This window comes from Zingiber officinale, chromosome 2A (genome assembly GCF_018446385.1).
Source record: "Zingiber officinale cultivar Zhangliang chromosome 2A, Zo_v1.1, whole genome shotgun sequence".
In the NCBI taxonomy this organism is placed as follows: Eukaryota; Viridiplantae; Streptophyta; class Magnoliopsida; order Zingiberales; family Zingiberaceae; genus Zingiber; species Zingiber officinale.
In genome coordinates this window covers 74,425,763-74,447,985 of record NC_055988.1, presented here as the reverse complement: position 1 = coordinate 74,447,985, position 22,223 = coordinate 74,425,763, and the positions used below count along the sequence as shown (strand labels likewise).

General features: G+C 37.2%; 4 protein-coding genes across 7 annotated transcripts; 3 read left to right on the top strand and 1 right to left on the bottom strand.

Annotated features, from left to right (window-relative positions):
• The first annotated feature begins 367 nt into the window (after window positions 1-367).
• On the top strand, window positions 368-1,282 carry LOC122041207 (CASP-like protein 1C1). Its single transcript, XM_042600818.1, has 3 exons — window positions 368-672; window positions 757-859; window positions 950-1,282. Exons 1-3 carry the CDS (start codon window positions 518-520, stop codon window positions 1,172-1,174), a joined length of 483 nt encoding a protein of 160 aa, XP_042456752.1. The 5' UTR covers window positions 368-517; the 3' UTR covers window positions 1,175-1,282.
• An 816-nt stretch (window positions 1,283-2,098) lies between these two features.
• LOC122041206 (probable 2-carboxy-D-arabinitol-1-phosphatase) lies at window positions 2,099-8,751 on the bottom strand. The gene is made up of 7 exons (XM_042600817.1): window positions 8,541-8,751; window positions 3,977-4,185; window positions 3,420-3,539; window positions 3,212-3,311; window positions 2,991-3,130; window positions 2,830-2,909; window positions 2,099-2,618 (listed from the first exon to the last, which is right to left on the bottom strand). Exons 1-7 carry the CDS (start codon window positions 8,671-8,673, stop codon window positions 2,492-2,494), a joined length of 909 nt encoding a protein of 302 aa, XP_042456751.1. The 5' UTR covers window positions 8,674-8,751; the 3' UTR covers window positions 2,099-2,491.
• Window positions 8,752-10,322: 1,571 nt separating this feature from the next.
• Window positions 10,323-21,980, top strand: LOC122041204 (dnaJ homolog subfamily B member 13-like). 2 transcript variants are annotated; one of them, XM_042600812.1, is made up of 4 exons: window positions 10,323-10,460; window positions 20,461-20,688; window positions 20,773-20,774; window positions 21,369-21,980. In XM_042600812.1, exons 1-4 carry the CDS (start codon window positions 10,323-10,325, stop codon window positions 21,802-21,804), a joined length of 804 nt encoding a protein of 267 aa, XP_042456746.1. In that variant the 3' UTR covers window positions 21,805-21,980. The 2 variants fall into 2 exon arrangements, with proteins under 2 accessions (XP_042456746.1, XP_042456747.1); XM_042600813.1 differs by lacking the exon at window positions 10,323-10,460 and adding an exon at window positions 20,089-20,367 and having other exon boundaries at window positions 20,461-20,834; window positions 21,363-21,980.
• On the top strand, window positions 11,509-14,145 carry LOC122041205 (cysteine protease ATG4B-like). 3 transcript variants are annotated; one of them, XM_042600816.1, is made up of 5 exons: window positions 11,509-12,031; window positions 12,158-12,543; window positions 13,093-13,231; window positions 13,633-13,688; window positions 13,890-14,145. In XM_042600816.1, exons 2-5 carry the CDS (start codon window positions 12,293-12,295, stop codon window positions 13,891-13,893), a joined length of 450 nt encoding a protein of 149 aa, XP_042456750.1. In that variant the 5' UTR covers window positions 11,509-12,031; window positions 12,158-12,292; the 3' UTR covers window positions 13,894-14,145. The 3 variants fall into 3 exon arrangements, with proteins under 3 accessions (XP_042456750.1, XP_042456749.1, XP_042456748.1); XM_042600815.1 differs by having other exon boundaries at window positions 13,633-13,806; window positions 13,924-14,145; XM_042600814.1 differs by having other exon boundaries at window positions 13,633-13,806.
• Window positions 21,981-22,223: the final 243 nt, after the last annotated feature.

The window sequence follows — 22,223 nt, the reverse complement described above, 5'->3', positions numbered from 1 at the left end:
AAAAACGACAATTGAGTGAAAATGAGAAAAAAAAATCAATGAAGTTTTTAATAGCAGTAACAAATTCTCACTGATTGCTTATGTCAATATGTCCTTTTCTTTCTTGAGAAGCACTCCAGAAATCCCTCAAACACATGCAACTTCTCAAGGTTGGCCATCTGCCCCTCCCTCTTACACATATCCTAACAACATGACAAGTATCATTGCAACCACAGCATAACTTCATAGGGACATAGACAACTAACCACAGCCATCTGGACATGTAAACTGGCTTCCTAGAAGGTAGCACAGGAGATGGAGACAGGTGAGATTTTTCAACAGAGTATAGAAACAGATTACCAACACAAATATATTCATCTTTCACATACTGGAAGTCCTACCCCTCCCCACTCTTGTTTAACCCCCAAAGCTACCACCACCTGCTCTGCTTTATTTAAATGATAAGTTCAGTATCGACTCTGGACTTCCTATGTTTCCATAGCAGCAGATAAGCACTGCAACTTACAACCTCACCGGAATGGCCAAGGTTTTGAGAGTTTTCTTTCTTCTTCTCAGGCTGCTGGCTGTGGCAGCCACTCTTTGTGCGGTGGTCATCATGGCAACGAGCCATGATTCCACCACCGTGTTTGGCATTACCTTGGAAGCCAAGTTCCAACACACTCCTGCCCTCGTGTAAGCAACTATCATAGCGAGAACCATCTCCATTTCTCTTTGATGCAAATCTCTCTACAAACTTTTATTTATTTATTTTTGTAGGTTCTTTGTCGTAGCAAATGGTATAGCTTTTATCTACAGCTTGATTGTGCTTTTTGTACCTTCAACAAGCTTACTATCGAGGTCAATCATCGTGTTTGATGTGGTAAGTCCATGAATTTCATCCTGGCCTAACTATTTGCCATTGACTTACTGACTTTCTTAAACTCTTCTCCTCTGATTACCTTTATTGTAGATTTTGGCGATGCTGCTAACGGCTGCCATTGCAGCAGCAGGAGCCATGGCACAACTAGGGAAGAAGGGCAACTCTCATGCAGGATGGTTCCCTATCTGTGACAGAGTTCCAAACTTTTGTGATCATGTCATGGGAGCAATGATATGCGGCTGTGTTGCTGTTATTACCTTCCTTCTGATTGTGCTCTATGACATTCACCAAGTATTGAGTCCTAAGTTTCCATGATCCTAATATCTATTGGGAAATGATGCAACCATACATATTACATTTAAATTCACTGCAGATATTCATGTATTGATCTGCTAAAAAAAATTTCTAGAGAATCAATCACTATATTGGTATTCGTCTTCCATCCTATCACTGAATAGCGTGACTACACATTCCAGTGGACCGAAATAATCAGTCATGTGTTTGAGCTTCTCATATAAGATATTGCTAGCTCAAATAATCGATAACTATACAACTTTAATGAACTATCTTTATCAGAGTTTAGGTCATTCTTCACCAAAACTAACATGATCCTGAAAGTACTATCATTATGTATGAAAACACTGATACAATAATAGATATAATTTTGAGATGAACTTTGCAGCTAAACTTGCACCGACAATTTTGAAAGCTAAACTAGCTTAATCTCTTCTAAATGCAATTAAACTCTTCCAAATAGGATGAGTAATAAATTGTTTCCAACTTTAAATTGTAAAATCTAATCATATGAAATCAAAGCTCTTTATTATTTTGCTTCCATGTTATAAATGATCCTTTAAGACAACCAAATACTTCACTTCTCAAATTCCAAGTGCGTTCTCTGTATGGTTGGAATGATTTTGTGACGATTGTTTTTCTCAAATTATAAAGCAATTTCAACACGAGGCAGTGATGTGATAAAATAAGAGCTATTGTTGGCAGATATATCATACCTTGTTTGTGGAGTATGAAGTCACCTTTGTAATTCCTTTTATTCAGGCAATGACAAGGAAATATTAAAGTCATTCCAACCGCTCATCCAATTCTTGTGGAGTAAAATGCTTTATTACAGTGAAAAGTAAAATCCACACTAAGCTATTTCTCACAAAGCTAGTGATATAGAGGAAAGGACAAGTACTAATTGCGTGAAAGTGGAAAAAAATCATAATGTACAAACAATAATGAAATCGCAGAACAAGAATTTTATTGATTGATATTTCTATACAGGATGATTCACGCATCCTAGTCATTTACCAAGTTCTCATTTTCTAACCCGGTGAAAAACTTAGAGGGCGTTTGGTACGCGCGTTTTCCATTTTCATTTTCTGGAAAATGCGCGTTTTCTGGAAAATGGTGTTTGGTTTATGTTTTCCGCGCGCGTTTTCTAAAAAATTAGCTATCGTTTTCTAGAAAAACAGAGAATGACAAAAAGTCGTTTTCTGTTTTCTAGAAAACGCGCGTTTTCCAGAAAATGAAAATGAAAACGGTGTAAATCAAACGCACCCTTAGAGATTTTCCCCCTATAGTTAGTCTAAAATAGAAAGTCAGATTCGTGGGACAAAGCTATAAACCTTTCTAATACTGATACATGTGACTGCTATACATATGGACCGTCATATTCAAACTTTGAAGCATAGCTTCTCCTCGTCTATTGAAAGTGAAGACCGAAATCCCACCATTATTCACATCAATGGCACAAAACCTACAACACCAAAGAAGTCACTTGGGAAGTTATTTTCCATCAACAAGGAAAAAAACTCAAATAAACATAATAAACTTGGACAAGTTCTCAGTAGTTCATCTAAGGGGTATATAGGAAATATAATATACTTGGACAGAACAAAAAAAAAATCAGTAAAACTAAGATATCATTGCAGCCATAAATCCTCTTAGGAAAAACAAGAGAAACTTGCCTCTCTGGACCAAGTCCAAGAGCTGTGCAAATTAGGGCTCGCAAAATTGATTTATGGGTGATAACAAGAATGCTCTCTCCCTGATGCAAATAAAATCGTCATTATGCATGTTTTCTTAAAAAAAAAAAAATCAACCGAGGGCATACACATTAGCTACTTACTGGTGTGGACAAAATATCCTTCCAGGCCTGTTTGGCCGTGCCCCACAATTTTCGAACAGGATAAATTCCATCAACATTAAAATTGAAAGGATCTTCTCTCCAAGCAGTATATAATTCTGGGTACTTCTTTTTAGCATCCGCTGCCTCAAAAAGTTCAAACATTATTACACAAACAATTCATAAGAGGCCAGTAAGAAAAGGATGATTTCTAGCTGACTTACCATTTGTCATTCCCTCAAGAAAAAATAGATGTGCTTCTTTTAATGAATCAAGGAAAATCAATGGTTTCTCCCTTCCATGCCAGATAAGTTCAGCAGTAGACTATACAAGGTAAGGAATAAATCATGAACAAGATTATTATAAACCAAATTGTCTTTGGAAGATAAGATAACAAATGGAAATGGTAGAATTCTGAAAAACAGTTCGAACCTTTGCACGTGATATAGGACTAGAAAAACAAATGTCAAAGCTTATGTTGGTTAAAGAACTACGGCATTTCTCTGCTTGCCTGGCTCCAACCTCTGTCAGTATGGACAAGTTTGAGCTACCCTGTAGAAAAGTTAAAGAGAACAAAAATTATTGTTAAAACAGCATAGGATGCATCATACTTTTATAGACCATTTTTTCAAAGCAAACTGGATAGATAACTAAAAGAAGCCCTGGAAACATAAAAAAGAATATAAATGGAATGACTCAATTGAAATTTCGTAGTTATAGTGAAAACATAAGAGAAAAACCAATTATGAGAGAAACATCCTATTTGAAAGTGTCAATCAAAATGAAATTGTATAAAATTTAGAAATGATAATAGTAGATGTAGGTACTGATGAGCTGATAGCTAGTCAGATTAAAATGGTGGGAAGAACTTGGATAATTCAGATGCATGATCGGGTGGAAAGTAGTATCTAATTCAAAGTATAACTATTCAATAAAGGCAAAATAACTACTAAAAGCTTTTCTTAAAGTGGTGAATCAAGCATACACACCTGAACTCGATTTTCTTCATTCCAAGAGCTCAAACCATGTCTTACTAGAGTCACCATTTTTGGAGAAGACAAGATCTCATCAGATATTGATATTGTAGCTCCCTTAAAATCATATGCGCCTCCAGTTGTTGGAAATTGACTTTCAAGTTGGTTTATGGATACACTGCTAGTTGGATTTTGGACATAAGTTTCCAGACTTTTAAGTTCACCTGTGACATTGTCCTAGAGAAGTAAATTGCAAAGATTCCTAGAATACATGAATAAAAATTAATTAGAAACATAAGATGGATTCATTACAGATTCCGTGGAAACATTTTTTTAAAAAAAACACACAAAATATAAATTGCATTAGTTCTAGGAAGGTAGCTAAACTTATCCCAATGAGCTCACAAGATTTGATAATAGTGTAGATGAAGAATAGCAATCTTATGCCACTACAACATGGAAGGGAATAACTAAAACAGCTTGCTTTTAACACGGAAGTCATTCAGAACCAACGCATGAAGGGCTAAAGGTTGCAACAGAAACTAGTGTGCCGAAGAAAAAGTAAAAAATCAAATTGTGTATTCAAAGTAATAAAGGTGACTTCACAGACGTCTTAGTAGAAACAACTCTTTCAGCTATGTCCAGTCCCAATCATTATCTTGGGCGATGTCAGATTTGTGGTGTCCAAGGTCACTCTGCTCGCCAATGCGGTCATATTACTGCCTCGATGCTTGCTCTGCTTCCGCCGGCTCCTCCGCGTGCTCCGCGTCCCACGTATAGTGCATCGTTTGCGCACACTGCCGTTCATTATATACCTTCGTCTGATTCTCGGGAATGGATTGTTGACTCTAGCGCCTCTCATCATATCACCACTGATCTCGCTACTCTCTCGTTGCATGAGCCTTACTCTGGGAATGATAGCGTTGTCATTAGTGATGGTTCTATACTACCTATTACACACATTGGTTCTTTCTCTTTCTCTACTCCATCTTTCCCTTTAGTTTTCTCCAATGTTTTATTTGTGTCATCTATGTCAAAAAATTTGATTTTTGTCGCAGTCCTTTGTGCTACTAATCCTGTTACATTTCTTTTCTTTTATTCCTATTTTCAAGTGTTGGATCGTCATACGGGAGCGACACTGGTCAACGGGGTCCATAGAGATGGTGTCTATTACTGGCCACAATTTATGTATACACTATCATCACCTTCCGCCTTTTCTATGTCTGTCTCGTCATCTATTTCCTTATGGCATAGTCGTTTAGGTCATCTGTCATTAGATGTTTTGCAATGTTTTTTTATCCTTGGGTCTTTCGTTTCCTGCGAATACTTTGTCTAATTTTTCATGCACTTCGTGTAATATTAATAAGAGTCATAAATTGTCCTTTCATAAATCTAGTATTTCGTCTCATGCTCCTTTGGATATTATCTTTTCTGATGTTTGGACATCTCCTATATCATCATTTGATGGACTCAAATATTATGTTATCTTTGTTGATCATTTTACAAAGTATATATAGCTTTATCATTTACGTAATAAATCGGATGTATACTCTACCTTTATTGCATTCAAAACTCTTGTTGAAAATCGGTTCTCGATGACTATCAAAATACTATTCACTGATAATGGAGGTGAATTCTTAGCCCTTCACTCCTTTCTTACTACTCATGGTATTAGTCATCTTACCACTCCTCCACACACTCCTAAACACAATGGATGCTCTGAACGTCGTCATCGTCATATAGTCGAAACCGGTCTCAGTTTGTTGCACAAAGCATCTATTCCACTCACTTTCTGACCTTATGCCTTTGCTGCAGCAGTCTATTTGATTAACCGCATGCCTAAGGTCGGTCTCTCCCATATGTCCTCTTTTGAAAAATTGTTCACCACCGTTCCTGATCTTTCTAAGCTTCGAGTTTTCGGGTGTCTATGTTTTTCATGGTTGTGCCCCTACTCTCACCACAAGCTTGATCCCAAGTCAACCTCTTGTGTCTTCCTTGACTATTCTTTCACCCAGAGTGTCTTCCTCTGCTATGATGAAGCTTTCAAAAGAGTCTTTGTATCTCGTTATGTTAAGTTTGTGGGGCATGTTTTTCCATTTTCCATCACCTCCTCCTTGGATTCCACAGTAATAGACACTGACTCTGAGCTTTCTACGGCACCAGTTCTCTCATGAGACCCTCCAGCACTGATACAGCAACCTGCCACTAACCGTAGCCGTCCGCAAGTGACTTCTTCACCGCTGTCATCATCGCCGCCATCATCTCCGCCATCATCGCCTCTTTTTGTTGGGTCGTCCACGCTGCCTGGTGGCAACCGACCCTCTAGCCCACCGACTCTTTCTCCCTCTCTCGCTTCTCTAAACCAACATTCCATGCAAACTCGTTCCAAAAATGGCATCTACAAACCCAATCCAAAGTATTTTCTTCATATTAGTCTTCCACAACCTTGTGAACCCTCCTTTGTCACGCAGACGCTCAAAGATCCGAATTGGGTACAGGCCATGCATGAAGAATATGATGCTCTTCTCCGTAATCAGACTTGGACTCCTGCCACACCTTCGCTAGACCAAAATCTTGTGGGTGTTTCGCATTAAGCATAATTCTGATGGCTCAATTGATCGGTATAAGGCTCGCCTTGTTGCCAAGGGTTTTCATCAGCGCCCTGGAGTTAACTTTCATGATATATTCAGCCCTGTTATTAATCCAATAACAATGTGCATTGTTCTTAGTTTGGCTGTGAATCAGAGGTGGTGTCTTCGTCAACTTGATGTAAACAATGTGTTTCTTAATGGTCATCTTGCAGAGGTGGTTTATATGGGGCAACCTTCGAGTATGCGCAGTGCTGAGTTTCCGGATCATGTGTGTCGTTTGCATAAACGCTTTATAGCCTGAAGCAGGCTCCGCGCGCTTGGTATTTGGAGCTTCATGCTTTCTTGGTCTCTCATGGTTTTATCGCATCCCGAGCTGACACCTCCTTATTTGTTTATTCTGCGGATGATACTGTTATCTATTTTCTTGTATATGTTGATGATCTAATCATTACAGGGAGTGATGCTTCTTCTGTTGACGTCATAGTATGTAAACTTCATGCAAAATTTGCGATTAAGGATCTTGGAGTTCTTTCCCTCTTCTGCAGTATTGAAGTTCGCCCAACCTCAAATGGTCTTCTCTTGTCTCAGCAAAAGTATGTCACAGATCTTCTCTCCAAATACAACATACTTGATTCCAAGCCGGTCTCCACTCCTATTGCTGCTGGCTCTCGTCTTACTTTGCATGATGGGTCTTCATCTTTTGATACGACTAAGTTCCGACAAGTGGTTGGAGGCTTACAACATCTCCGTATGACTTGTCCTGATATTTCCTTTGCGGTCAACAAGCTTTCACAGTTTATGCATGCTCCTTTAGAGACGCATTGGGGTGCTGTGAAGCGTCTACTTCGATATCTCAATGGTACTAGGGATCTTGGCATTCATCTTCTTGTGGATACACCTTTTACTCTTCATTATTTCTCCGATGCACACTGGGCAGGAGATCTAGATGATCGGTATTCTACGGGTGCATTTATTATTTTTCTAGGTGCTAATCCGGTTTCTGGAAATCTACCAAACAGCGTACGGTTGCACGCTCGTCGATTGATGCTGAATATCGTGTCATTGCCTCTGTAGCAACTAAGATTCAATGGATTAAGTCACTTTTGACAGATCTGCTTCTTCCGGTTACCACGCCTGCTGTGTTTTTTACTGATAATTTGGGTGTCACGTATCTTTCAGCTAATCATATTTTTCACTCTCGGATGAAGCATCTAGCTATTGACTATCACTTTGTTCGTGATCTGGTGCAGGCCTCCGAACTACGAGTTACTCATATTCCTACTGAGGATCAGTTGGCTGATGCACCTATAAAGTTGCTTTCTCGACCTCGGTTGTTTGCTATTATTTGCAGCAAGATTGGTGTCATTTCTGGGATACCATCTTGAGAGAGCGTATTAGGAAATAATTATTATAAGTAAATAGTTATTTATTTCATAATTATTAGGAAATAATTATTATTAGGAAATACTTATTGTTTTCTAATTATTAGAGAATAATTATTATTAGGAAATATTTATTATTTTTCTAATTTATGTATTTTCCTATTTTCACTTTTAATGATATTTATATATACCATAATATAAAAAAAAAAAAAAAAAACAGCTCGGTGCACGAAGCTCCCGCCATGCGGGGTCCGGGGGAAGGATCCATTGTACGCAACCTTACCCTGCTTTTTGCAAGAGGTTGTTTCCAGGATTCGAACCATATCTTTTGGTCACATGACAACAACTCTATCGTTGCGCCAAGGCTCCCCTTCTAGCTTGATCAACTCAAGGTAGACGTTAAATGGACTTCAATCTAACACACAGTATAGTTTTTATCCAACCTATCAGATTCTTATCCATCCAACTCGGCTGTCATTTCCAATAGCCGCAGAAAAGTTTGGCGATTTAATACCCAAATCTTCCTATAATAATGCCCTAATTCTCAACTAAAAGAAAAAAAAAAAACACGCGCCACAAGGCCCTGGAATTAAAACAAACTGTTACCGTTGCGGTGGGTGGAGTCGGGGCTGCGAAAGGAGCAAAGGAAGGCGGGGAGAGGAGAGTGCCTCGGCCTCGAAGAGCGGAGGAATGCCGCCGATGAGCTCGAGGAGAGAGAAGCGCAGACCGCAACAACCATCGCCGTCCCCTCGGAGTCCTCCGCCGCTCCAGGAACCACAGTGCCGACGGTTAATCGGTCGAGGAAATCGAATCAAATAAAAATATCCAAAGTGCGGTATGGGTATGCGCGTGATTACTTGATTGGCTCGCCTTCTGCCAGCTCAGACGGTAGGGAGATTGGATGGTGGCGCTTTCACTGTGAGAGAGGTTGAAGATGGGCCGAGAATTCGAGACAAAATTGACTTGTCGGGCTCATAATTTCAGCCCAATTAACTCCTGTATCGCCTCTCGCGGCGAATGCTTCTCGAATCTTCGTCAGCCATTCACGAGAGCCCGAACTGTTCCGGAAACCTGACACGGTGTGACATGAGCCAGCCTCTAGATTCCAAGCTACCACGGCACACTGACAGTATTCATGCGGAAAAGACGAAATTATTCGTCCCAATGCTCCCGCTGTACCTGACCTAGAGTCATCATGAGGAAGATAAATCATAATATCCTAAGTGAGCATGTGACAAATAAAATGAATTACACAGGAATCAAAAATTTATGCCCCGACTACCTTCATCACCAAAGAGGAGAAGTACAAATTATTCTCTCACTCACACCACCCCTTCTTATTCCCATGTGAATGATTTTTATATTCTTATAAACTCCGTTACTTATATTTATTTTTCTAATTTTATTTAATTTTTATTTAATTTTATTTTTTAATAATTTTATTTATTATTTTTCTCATCAACTTTTTTTATTTTATATAATTTTTAATAAATTTCTCATTCTCTTTAAATTACTTTCTAATTTGACACTTCATTTTTTTTATATATTTAAGTGTATTTTTTTTATTTTATTTAATTTTTATTTAATTTTATTTCCTTATTTATTTTGTTTTTTTAATAAATTTTATTTGTTATTTTTTCCATCAATTTTTTTTATTTTATTATTCATATCAAAAGTTTCTCATTTCTTTTAAATTATTTTTTTCTCAAATCCGACAACTCCTAACATATATCAAAACTTCTCTCTTTTTAAATTACCCATAATCTCCCCTCTCTTTAAATTATCTCATCCAATCCTTAATATATGTCAAAATTTCTCTTTTCTTTAAATTAACCATCCTCCAACTCTTAATACATGACATATGTTAGAACCTCTCACTTTAAATTATCCTCTCTCCAACCCTCGACACATATCAAAATATCTCCTCCCTATAAATCTTTTATTGATAAATTTTTTATTTTTATATATTTTTGTGTATTTATTTTTATGTATTATTACATAATTTTCATTTGAAAAAAAATATTTATTCCTAAGATATAAATATATTTATTATTAATTATTAGTATTTTTTTGTTAGTTTCATATATAATTTTTTATTTTGATCCTTATTCTTATATTTTTTAAATTTTTATAAATAATAATTCTAAAATCTATCATTAAAAAAAAAACAATTACAAACATATAATAAAAAATTATTAAAAAGAATAAAATTGATAAAAAAAAAAAAAAAAAAAAAGAGAGAGAGAGAGAGAGAGTGGGTATAAGGGTTAAAAAAAATGTTGAGCTGGATCTGGGGTGCGAAAAGCACCTCCCTAAGAAGGTGCAGCAGCAGCAGCAGCAATCATACTCGGTGAGGGCAACAGTAGGGGAGTGGCACCAGACGGAGAGATGGGGGTGGATTACTACAAGATCCTTGGGGTATACAAGAGCGCTAAGGAGGACGAGCTCAAGCAAGCCTATCTCAAGCTTCCCGCCATGAAAGGACAAGCGGAGGCGAAGTTCAAGAAGATCTCGGAAGCTTATGAGGTTCGAATCGGAGCCTCCCCCTCTTCAATTTCTCTTATAAATTTCCGATTTTCTTCTAAGTAAAGACCTCATCTTTTGTTTTTGCCTGTCTGCTGTTATAGGTGCTTAGCAATCCCCAAAAGCGAGTTATCTACAACCAGTACGGTGAGGAGGGACTCAAGGTGCAGCGAATCGGATCCTCTGGTCCGTAAAAGTTGGACCAGTCTTTAGTCCAACCTTTGCATTGGTGGGGGGCAATGACCCTCCACCTGTTAACATGTGAGGGTCATTGTCTCCCACCAATCCCCTTGTTCTGGTCCAGGAGCGGATCAGGACAAATAGATCAGAGGATCTGATCCCGCAACGACGAGCTCTCAAGTGCTGCAGAAGGTAGCCCCCATTGTGAAGCCGTTGCCGTGCACATGGCCAAAAAGATGAAAATCACTAAAGAAATTTTGGGTGTCAGTACTATTTCTGCGGGGTCGTTTTTGTAATTTTCTTCCCCTAATTTTTTTAAATTTAATTATTTTTTAAATTTTAATTTTAAAAGTTATATTTTTATTTTTTTTAACTGTTTTTTTTCTGATTATTTTCCCTATTTTATTCGTTACTTTTTAAATCCTTCCATTAAAATAAATAAAAAAACATAAATAAAAGAAAGATAAAATCTCTTATCGTTCCTAATAAAAGGTTTAAACTAAAAAAAAATTAAATTATTATATATATAAATTTAATTTAATTTTAAATTTATTAAAATATATCTAAATTAAATCTTAAACATTCTTAATGAATCATAATTAATTTAAATATTTTTTTTATTTAATAGGAATTCAATAAAATTTAACATTTAACATCTTAAATTTAACTTTATATATATATATATATATATATATATATATATATATACATACAGAGATTGTATGCTGCGGTGCTCCTGTGCGGTTTTGCTGCGGCGCAGCCCATTCGCTTCATCCAAGCTGGCAAGATAACGTGCGCAGAGCTGACATGGCAAATTCCACATCATCGCGAGAATAAGGCATGTCAAAGCCTTAAAAAAAAAATCGCGGCGCCTGTTTCTCCTTCCTTCCTCTATGCTAACCCTAGCACAAGTGGCGCCGCGATTTTTCTGCTTCCTCCCTCTCCTTGTGCCGCGCCTCTCCTCCCTCTACGAATCCCCTCCTCTCTCGCCGAAGCTCGTCGCGAAGCAGAGCCGCCCTCCTCTCCTCGTCGCGAAGCAGAGCCGCCTCCCTCTCTCGCCGAAGCTCGTCGCGAAACAGAGCGTCCTCCTCTCCTCGTCGCGAAGCAGAGCCGCCTCCCTCTCTCGCCGAAGCTCGTCGCGAAACAGAGCGTCCTCCTCTCCTCGTCGCGAAGGAGAGCCGCCTCCCTCTCTCGCCGAAGCTCGTCGCGAAACGGAGTCGCCCTCCTCTCCTCGTCGCGAAGCAGAGGCGCCTCCCTCTCTCGCCGAAGCTCGTCGCGAAGCAGAGCCGCCCTCCTCTCCTCGTCGCGTTCCTCTCTCGCCGCGAGACCCCTCGTCGCGTTCTCTCACAGCTGATCTTCCTCGACACTAGGGCATTTCTCTCCGCCGAACTAGGGTAAAATCCGTGTTGCCTCTTGTAAAATCTATTCTTTTCTCCTGAACAAATGTATTTTCCAATCCAGTGAGGAAACTTCAAAATTTTCTGGCTGAACGTTTATAATGATTTAATGTTGATCTGCAGCCATATGATCTTCGGTATCTTGAAATTCTACATCTTTTTGGTGATTCTAGCTCGTGCGCTTTTTCAATACACAATCTTCTTGAAGCTGGGAAGGCTTATGGTTTGGTTGCTGGGTCCTGGTTGGGTCCTTATGCTATGTGTCGAACATGGGAAACGATTATCAACACTAGCAAAGAACAATATGATCATGAAAAACGCAAACAAAGGTTTCCCATGGTTCTATATATTGTTTCAGGTGATAAAGATGGGGAACAAGGTGGAGCTCCAGTTGTTTGCATTGAGGTTGCTGCTAGACTTTGTCACGATTTTAACAAAGGGCAACAAGATTGGGCACCTATACTACTTCTGGTGCCTTTGGTTCTTGGTTTAGAAAAAATCAACCCCAGGTAAATTTGAATATAGCATTTCTCTAGTGTATCAAGGGTGATACTTTTGATTTATCTTTTCCCATTGTGAAGATTTGAACTTGTCCAGAAAAAAAAATTAATGATACAATAAAACATTTTCATATGTTCTAGATATTAATGATATTATGTATAGTTTTTGGTTATGCTCCTTTATTCAAAATATTAGTCTAACTATATGGCTATGGACTCTTTGTGTCCATGATATTATATGCGTCATATCTGGACTTCAAATATGACGAGTGACTTCTGAGGAATCATATATTTTCCCTTTGCAAATCGGGGCACCTGGATTGTGAATGTAGCTTGGGTCAGTTTTGCGTATACTTAGTCTTGCTTCAAATACGGTTAAGATCCATTTATCATGGTTTTAGTCTGGCTTCTAGGCGGCACGGTGGCAGTGTTACTTTCTTAGATTATGTTTGCATTTGTTTTTCAAATTTTCTATAATTGTTTTTTGTTTGATATTTGGGGTGTTTATCTTCTTGAGTATCTTCCCAGCTGCTCTTAGTATGTGCCATATTTTTGCAGGTATATTCCTTTGCTGTGGGAAACGTTTGCATTTCCACAATGCCTCGGCATCTTAGGTGGTAAACCTGGTGCCTCAACCTATACTGTTGGTGTGCAAGATGAGAAGGCACTCTACTTGGACCCTCATGAAGTTCAGTCGGTATAAAATTTATCAATGCATATTTTCTTTTCTTTTCGATCGTTCTCAGTTCATGAGCAATTATCATGTTTACTAAAAACCAATTGCCCTACTAATTTGCTTTCATACTGTTCTGAGGAATCTGTCATGTGTCATTGTATACAAGATGTTGAATGGAAGAAATGATTTCTTACACTTCTTACTTACAGTCTCTTCATTAACTCAGAAATATGGTTCTTAGAAACATACAAGTCGCTAATTAAGCCACTATGGTTCCTTGATAGCTTAAAAACATATACTTTTTTTCAATTTTTTGTCATCTTGAATAGAAATATGATATCTTGTTCTCTTTCTTGAAATCGGAAAGTTGCTTGTGTTCGATCTGTCTTGTCGGAGACACTAAATAACTACTGTTAAACTAGGCTGTTGATATCAAGATGGATGACCAGGAAGCTGATCGCTCTTCATACCACTGCAAGTATTTTGTTTCATCCACTTGCATTTTTGAACATGTACCTTTTCCCTCTCAAGTAGCTCACTTGAGGCATAAATGATCGATCCATCATTGGCCATTGGGTTCTACTGCAAAGACAAGGGTTGGTTGATGCAGTGGTTATAAGACATTCCTTCAGTAAAAACTTAGATTCATTTTTGTTTGCTGAATTTCAACATTACGCAGATGATTTCGAAGATTCTGTTCGCATTCCACCCAGCTTGCAGACAAGTCAAGTGGAGCACCATTGTATTGTATTCCACCCAGCTTCTAAAGAGCTAGGTTTCACAGATCCATCTAATTTATTCTCAAGTGTTTTAATTGTATTCCCCTCTATTTTTACCTTTTCATTTATTCTCTGTAAATTTATAACTGATATCCTTGTACATAGAACAGAATGATGATCCATTGCTGAACCTAAACCAAGCAATAATGTTGTTGATGGCTTGTTCCAAAATGACGAATCTGCATAGGTTCTAATAGCATTTATGCAAGATGTCAAACTTCATAATAAAATTTTGTAACGTTTGAAATGATAAATGTACACAATGTTTCACACAACTAAATAAATAATAATAATAATAATAATAATGAATAGATGAAAGATAAATCTTCTTTATAAACCTTTGCTAATATTTGGAAATTTAGAACAATAATTAACTAATGGAATAATTATATGTTGATACTACCATTTGTTGTACAATTATTTGTTTGTACAAATAAATATGGGATTTAGGCCTTAACGGACAACCAAAATTGAGTTCAAAATTACAAGAAATAGCACCGTAAATATTTTTTTAAAAAAAATTAAAGACAAATTATCTGTCTTCAGCTGCCTTCAAAATGTCCACTGCTAACTAACTTCCAGCGGCGGGTGTTGTAAAGCCTTTCTGAAGGAAATTCAATCATCACTTTATGAGATTTACTCGAGTAAAAAAGATAACACACATTTACCACTTTTATGTTCAAAGAATAATGGATAGATCGAGTTCATTCTCTTGTAAGCTACAACTGAAAACGTTGTAATATATATATTTTGGTGCTTCCCAGTACGCTTGTAGGAAGGTTCTTGCGGAGAACCAGCCTCGAGTACGTGGAAGGTTCGCAAAGGTGTGAGTGATGCTATGAAATCAAGCATGCATATGAACTAGGATTTGCTCACAAAGAGAAGGTGAGATACTGGACATTCAGATGAGTGTTGCAACCATGATCTATATATACATCCCCTTGTACTGGATTTCGAACTTTGGTCCTCAAGTGTAAAACCACTATTTCCATTCAAAAGTGAACTCTACAGGATCAATAACATTAGGAATACGATGAACATGCTAGTAGTACATTAACAACGATTTCATTCATAGTCAAGATAGAAACTGGAAGAACATTACAAATTCTGGCTTTGATTTCTCTTCTTCTTCTTCTTCTTCTTTCAGGGGTTCAACAACATCTTGCTCTTAGTTCCTGGTCCTGGACTTCTCCATGGCCTTTGGAGCTGCAACACATTTACAAACACCATTAAACACATTAGCATACAAATAATAAATCAGGATATTCTTCAAAGAAATCTTGACTACCTTTACCGATTCCAATTGCATTTGAACCCTCCATAATTCTCAGCCTCCTACAAGAGTCGGCAAACATACTGCAATGGATCAGAGAAGAAGACAATTTTAAAGATATATAGAGAGAAAGCAATATGGGCAAACTAATTGGTCATTCACTATGTTAACAGGAGTGACTAGAGGAAGAGTCGCTCAAAATCATATTTCTTTTTATCTTTTTATCGAATTACTTTACAAAGGTTATCATCCTTGCAATAAAACCAAAACCAAAATGCAAATAAGAGTTACAACACCAGACTCCTAAATTGATTTTTCAAACTAAGATATACAGTTGGCATTATTGTAGAAGACTTGCAATTCCATTCCAATTTTTGGTTTTCGATCATCTGCAACTTGGGGAATGAATTCCTGATCATCAACTCTATTTGCTTCCATTTCTTGGCGCCCTCGTATTATATTTAACAATAGAAAAATAAATAAAAATTGTTCCAATTAACTTGACAAAGACACTAAACTCTAACAGTTATCTAAAGCATAATAACAGAATAAAACAGAAATGATTTTAATATACAGAAACAAATTCTTATGAAAGAAACACTAAAGTAGTGCATAAGGCTATGTCAAACATCTGAAAGTTAATAAATTCCAGTATAATGTAGTAAATATGCACCATGTTAGAATTACTGAGGTAGGCTATAACTACTCAAATTTCTTAGATCATGGTGGCTAATTATTAATTAGGACAATGCATGGTTGCTTGGGATTTTACTTAGGCATTAGAAGGTAAAGGTCCTTATATCAGCTATAAGTAAAGCTCCGGTTTCCCATTCTCAATCAAAGATACTACATTGGTCAGAATACCCATTCACATCATTAATGACTTCATTTGCTGAGAAACGCGATGAAGTATAGGAGTAAATATGCGGCATTGGTCAGAATATCCATTCACATCATTAACGACTTCATTATTTGTTGGGAACAGTTCAAAAATCAACATTAAATAGAAAAAGGGAGCTTTTACCGGCGAAAACCCTAAAAAAATTTCGGGTAAGAGACTGGCAGCTGTGATGTTTGGTGTTGAGGGTTGATCGCAGCGTAGGGAGAGCTCGCATAGGCGAGAATAGAGATCAGTGGCTAATCACGACAGAGTGTTTATGCTTACGGCGAGAGAGGCGATGTACGAAGGGAGAGCTCGCAGGTGGCAAGGGAGAGGTCGTAGCAGGAGAGGGTTCGACGTAGGGGAGAGAGGCGATGTGCGAAGGGAGAGCTCTCAACTGGCGAGGGAGAGCTCGCGACGAGAAAGGCGATGTGCGAAGGGAGAGCCCGCGGCTGGCGAGGGAGAGCTAGCGGCAAGAGAGGCAATGTGCGAATGGTTGAGCGGCGCTTCTGCTAGGGCTTGGGAGAGGAAGAGGAGAGGAATGAGGGTTGCGCGATTTTTTTTTTCTCTCACCTTTTACACAACTTACCTCTCACGCGGGTGACGTGGAATCGTCACGACGCCTTCACCGCACGGAACCGCAAGAGAAGCACCGCAGCATAAGCTCTCTCTCTCTCTCTCTCTCTCTCTCTCTCTCTCTCTCTCTCTCTCTATATATATATATATATATATTTTATATTTAAAAATATCAAAATGATATTTCATCATTTTGGTTCATTCTATTTTGCAGGAAAACAACGATTATAGAAGAAATCTTTACAATCGATGTCAAAAAAAAAAAAATTTCGATATCGGTATGGTATACCAAAAATTTTGTTAGAAATCTTATATCGATATCGATATCAAAAGTTTCATTACGATATAATACCGTACCGAAATTTTTGATATACCATAAAATCAGTATAGTTTGGTAAATTTTGGTACGATATGTGCGGTATACCGAAATTTCGATATTTTTTCCCACCCTTATTCTCAAATCATTGACGACCTCGTGAGAGGTGGATGTTCCTAAATCCTAACACTTTATGATATGCCCTTGGATTCCATGCTACCATCTCGCAAAACCATCGAGCAGAGGTGAAGCTTCGATCGATTCATTTCATATTGCAATTTGTGAGAGAGGGAGGAGAAGAATTTGATCATGGATGATACTATCCTCAAATAAATATATTCAAATAATCCTTTCAAAATATAATCAGTATTCTAAATAACAGTTGAAGTAGTCGCCTAAGCGCCGCCTAGGCGGGAGGGAGGTATCAACTACATAGCCTTTACTAGGGGAGATCACGGATCGGGTTGATTCGGTTATTGGGGTAAAAAATTATCCGGCCTTACTAGATCAGATAATGTAAAATCGGGACCTACATCCGGCCCTATATCCGGCGGTTCTTATGTTTCAGATATCCGACGGGTTGTCAGTTATTTGGATATCTGACCCTATATCCAATAGAATATAAAATATAAATATAAATATAATAAAAAAAATAATTTTTTTTTAAAATGATAATAAACATTACTCATTATACGTTATAACAGCTAATCGGAAATAACTATTATAACGTGTAGCAGCTTATCGACAATAGTTGCTACAACGTGTAACAGCTTATCAACATTAGTTACTACAAGTAGGGGTGATCGGATCGGGTTGGTTCGGTTATTGGGATAAAAAACTATCCGGCCCTATTAGATCAGATAATACAATATTATGACCCTACATCCGGCCCTATATCCGACGGATCATTTTTTTTCGGTTCGGTTCGGGTCAGTATAAGCGGGTTGGTCGGTTTGACGGATTGACTGCTCACCCCTAGCCTTTACCTAAGGCCGTAACCCACCAACTTCTACCACCGTCGTGCCTAGAACCACCACAATTGCACATAGAACCACCATCACCTCCGTTTGCCCATTGCGATGTGTATGGGCTCGGTGATGAGTCTGGATGTGTTGCATGAGCCTATACATGTCGTTCGTGCTCGACGATAAACCCATAAGTGTCACCTGAGCTTGAAGACGAGCTTGGACTCATCACCTAGGCCCGATGACATGTCTGTACATGTCGTGAGAGCCCGAACATGTCACTTGAGCCTAGCGATGGACCTTGACACATCACCCATGCTGGCGATGCATGTAACGATGTGTCCAGACACGTCGCGTAGTCCTAGCAACTCGTTCAGACTCTTCGCACAGTACCAACGACAAGTCAGACTAGTCGCCCGATCGAAAATAGTGTACATGAGTAAGTTGTAAATGAATATTTAATTAAATAATTTTAAATTAATAATTTTAATTAACTCTTATCTTTGATTAAAATAATTTAAATATACATAATTAAATCTTAATAAATTATCTCATTAATTTAATATATATATATATATATATATTAAAAATATTTTTTTATTTTAAAATATTGACATTAAATTTTTAAATGTTAATTTATATATTTTTTATTAAAAATAAATATTATAAAAAACAATGATTATTTATAATATTTTACATAAAAATAGTTTTAAAAAATTCAATCACCTAGACCACCGATAAATGGTGATTGACATCCCACCACTATCTACCGCTATTTACACCACCGAATATAATCTTTTAAATAAACTATTAAATTTGTTTTAAATTTTTTATTTTTAAATATTATAATTTAATTTAATTATTAGTTTTATTATTATTACTATTTATTATTTTAAAATATTAAATTACATTATTAGATTTATTAATAATTTTTATATTCATTTGATATTATTATATAATTATATAGAGAGTCATTCTATAATCCCGTGAGACAGGACATAACTTCTTATTAAATTGGTATTAAACTCTATTATTATCATCACGTAACTCCGATAGCATCTTTGGTCAATAGTAAAAAAGAACAACGAATCGTTTAGATGACGGCTCCATCTCAAACACATCACTTAAAAGAAAAATAATCAACAATCTCAACAAAATAGTTTTAAAGATAATTTATTTGAGGAGCTCCGTCTATGGTTATTATCAACAACATCAAATATTGTATAAAATACTTTTTGTCATAAGTTGATGAGGACTCGGGATGAATCTAAAAGAAAGTGGACTGGACTTGGATGAAAAGAATGAGCTAAGTAAAAAATCTTTTTTATATAAAACAAATCAATGTGTAAAACAAAAAACTTTTTTAAATTTTCTTTTATTAATATGTTTTTTTTTAGAAACTAGAGACTAGAGTCCCTTAAAAAGATGCCTCCCTAGACTAGACGCAGGACTAGGCAAGGAAAAATCATCATAGAAATTTTACGAACTAAAAAAATTCAGAAAAAACTATTTGTCTATCATTATTTTTGAAAAGGAGATTTCTTTTAGTTTGGACTAAGAAAATATTTTATATAAATCACCAGCAGAAAAAGACAAAGACTACTGACTTCAAGGATAAGATCGTTTTGAAAAAGGATGGAATGACGGTACAGATCTCCGTCAAAATTCAACTCGAGTTTAAATTGATCGAGCTCGAGCTCGAATTCGAATTCGAATTCGAGCTGAATCTGAATCTGAATATTAGAAATCAAATTAAGCTTGAACAGAATTTTTACTGATTCAGTAATCTATATTTTATAATATATTAATTTATTTATTAAAAAATTTAAAAAAAAAATCGAGCTTCAACTTGAGTCGGAGTCCATAATTAAATATCAAGTTTAAGCTCAATTCGATCAAATGAACTCGAGTTCGAATTAAATCAGTGTATAAATTGAGTCGAACTGAGCTGGAATGTGTACCGTACTATGTCAGACGTATCTCAAATAACTTTTTAAAAATATACTATATGTATATTATATTAAAATGGATCTATCGGTCGATAAAAAAAAATTTAACGCAAAAGCAAGACTTAGCGACTAAGAAAGTGAGAAGACGCGTGATCATTATTCGAGGTCGAAGTGATGGGGGAAAAGAGACGAAGGTACAGCAGCAGCAATCGTAGCCACACTGATTACCCCGGTGAGGGCAGCAAGCAAGCAAGAGGGGAGGAGAGGCAGCGGACGGAGAGTTAGGGGTGGATTACTACAAGATACTCGGGGTGGGCAAGAACGCTAAGGACGACGATCTCAAAAAAGCCTATCGCAAGCTCGCCGCCATATAGGGGCAAACGGAGGCGAAGTTCAAGCAGACCTCGGAAGCTTATGAGGCACCAATCGGCCCAGCCTCTCCCTCTTCGATTTCTCTTTCTGATTTAAGATCGATCTCATCCTTTGCTTTTGCTGTTGCCTGTCTGTTATAGGTCCTGAGCGATCCCCAAAAGCGGGCTGTCTACGACTACCAGTACGGCGAGAAGGGACTCAAGGGCCAGATCTCCAGCGGCCACCCCATGAGCTCCGACGATGCTTTTGCAGAATACTTCGGGTTTTCCAACCCGTTTGGTGGGATGAGCGGCAGCGGCGGCGGCGGCGGCGGTAGCACCAGGAACGGATCAAGGGTTAATGAAGATATCTTCGGTTCTACCTTTGGCGCGGCCGGGAAGGGTGCATCGACGAGCTCTCAAGTGCCGCAGAAGGCAGCCACCATTGAGAAACCGCTGCCGTGCAGCCTCGAGGAGTTGTACAAAGGGACCGTCAAAAAGATGAAAATCTCCAGAGAAATTTTAGGTGTCCTTGGGTAAGCTTCTTTGGAGTCGCGGCAGCAGCCATATTTTTTTTTCGATTTTTTTTTTATAATTTATATTTTAAAAGTTATTTTTTTTTTATTTTTTAAACTGTTTTTTTCTTATGAGAATTTTCTTCCTTAATTTATTAATATTACTATTATTAATTTTTTTCCTTCCATTAAAATAAATAAAAGAAAAATAAAATCTGTTATTATTACTCCTAATAAAAGCTTGAAATTATTAATAAATTAAATTATTTTATTTATAAATTAGATTTAATGTTAAATTGATTAAAATATATTTAAATTGAATATATCTTAAACATTCTTAATGACTTTTAATTAATCTAAATTAATTTTTATTTAACAAGAATTAAATAAAATTTAACATTTAACGTCTTAAATTTAATTTAATAATAAACATGTATGCTAATAAATATATTTTTAAATAATATAATTTATACTTTAAAAAATATTTGACATGAAAAATTTATATTGTTTTAATCATATATCAAAATTCCGACACATTCTGTTTTGCAGGAAAAGAACGATTGTGGAAGAAATCTTAACAATCGACGTCAAACCAGGATGGAAGAAGGGCACGAAAATAACATTCCCAGAAAAAGGGAATGAATCACCAAACCTAGTTCCCGCAGATATCGCCTTCATCATCGACGAGAAACCTCATCCTCTATTCAGAAGGGAAGGCAATGATCTGGTTATGACACAAAAGATCTCTTTGGCGGAAGCCCTGACCGATTACACAGCTCATTTGACTACACTTGATGGTCGAAGCCTCACCATTCCCATAAGCAACGTCATCCATCCCGGCTACAAGTTGGTGGTGGCTGGAGAAGGAATGCCGTTTCCCAAAGATCCATCCAGGAAGGGAAATCTTTGCATCAATTTCTACATCAAGTTCCCGAAGAGGTTGACTGCAGAGCAAAAGGCTCACGTCAAGAGGGCGGCGCTGGTTCCATGAGAAAAATGAGAATTTGAGAATATGCTGCTTCTATTCTAGTTTAGTGCCATGCATATGGATGTTAACTAAGAAAACATGGTATATATTATCATCTTCTATATCACTTAATGTTGTAATGTAAACAAAGTAACTATTTGTATAATTGTAGGTGGAGATGCTAGATGTGTGACTATTAATCCATCATGTCAAACAATTACCTGGTTGTAGAAAATGTCAGAGATGAATTGTGTGGCACGGACTTGGCAATTGCATCCTTAAAGCCATGCTACAAAACTTGAGGTCCCTCCAATTGCAAGTTCCACATGAACGATGCTACAAAACTTGAGGTCCCTCCAACTGCAAGTTCCACACGAACGATTAGTGAAAACGAAACTATGAAGATGTTAAGCATAGAGAGAAATGCATGTTATACAGTGTAA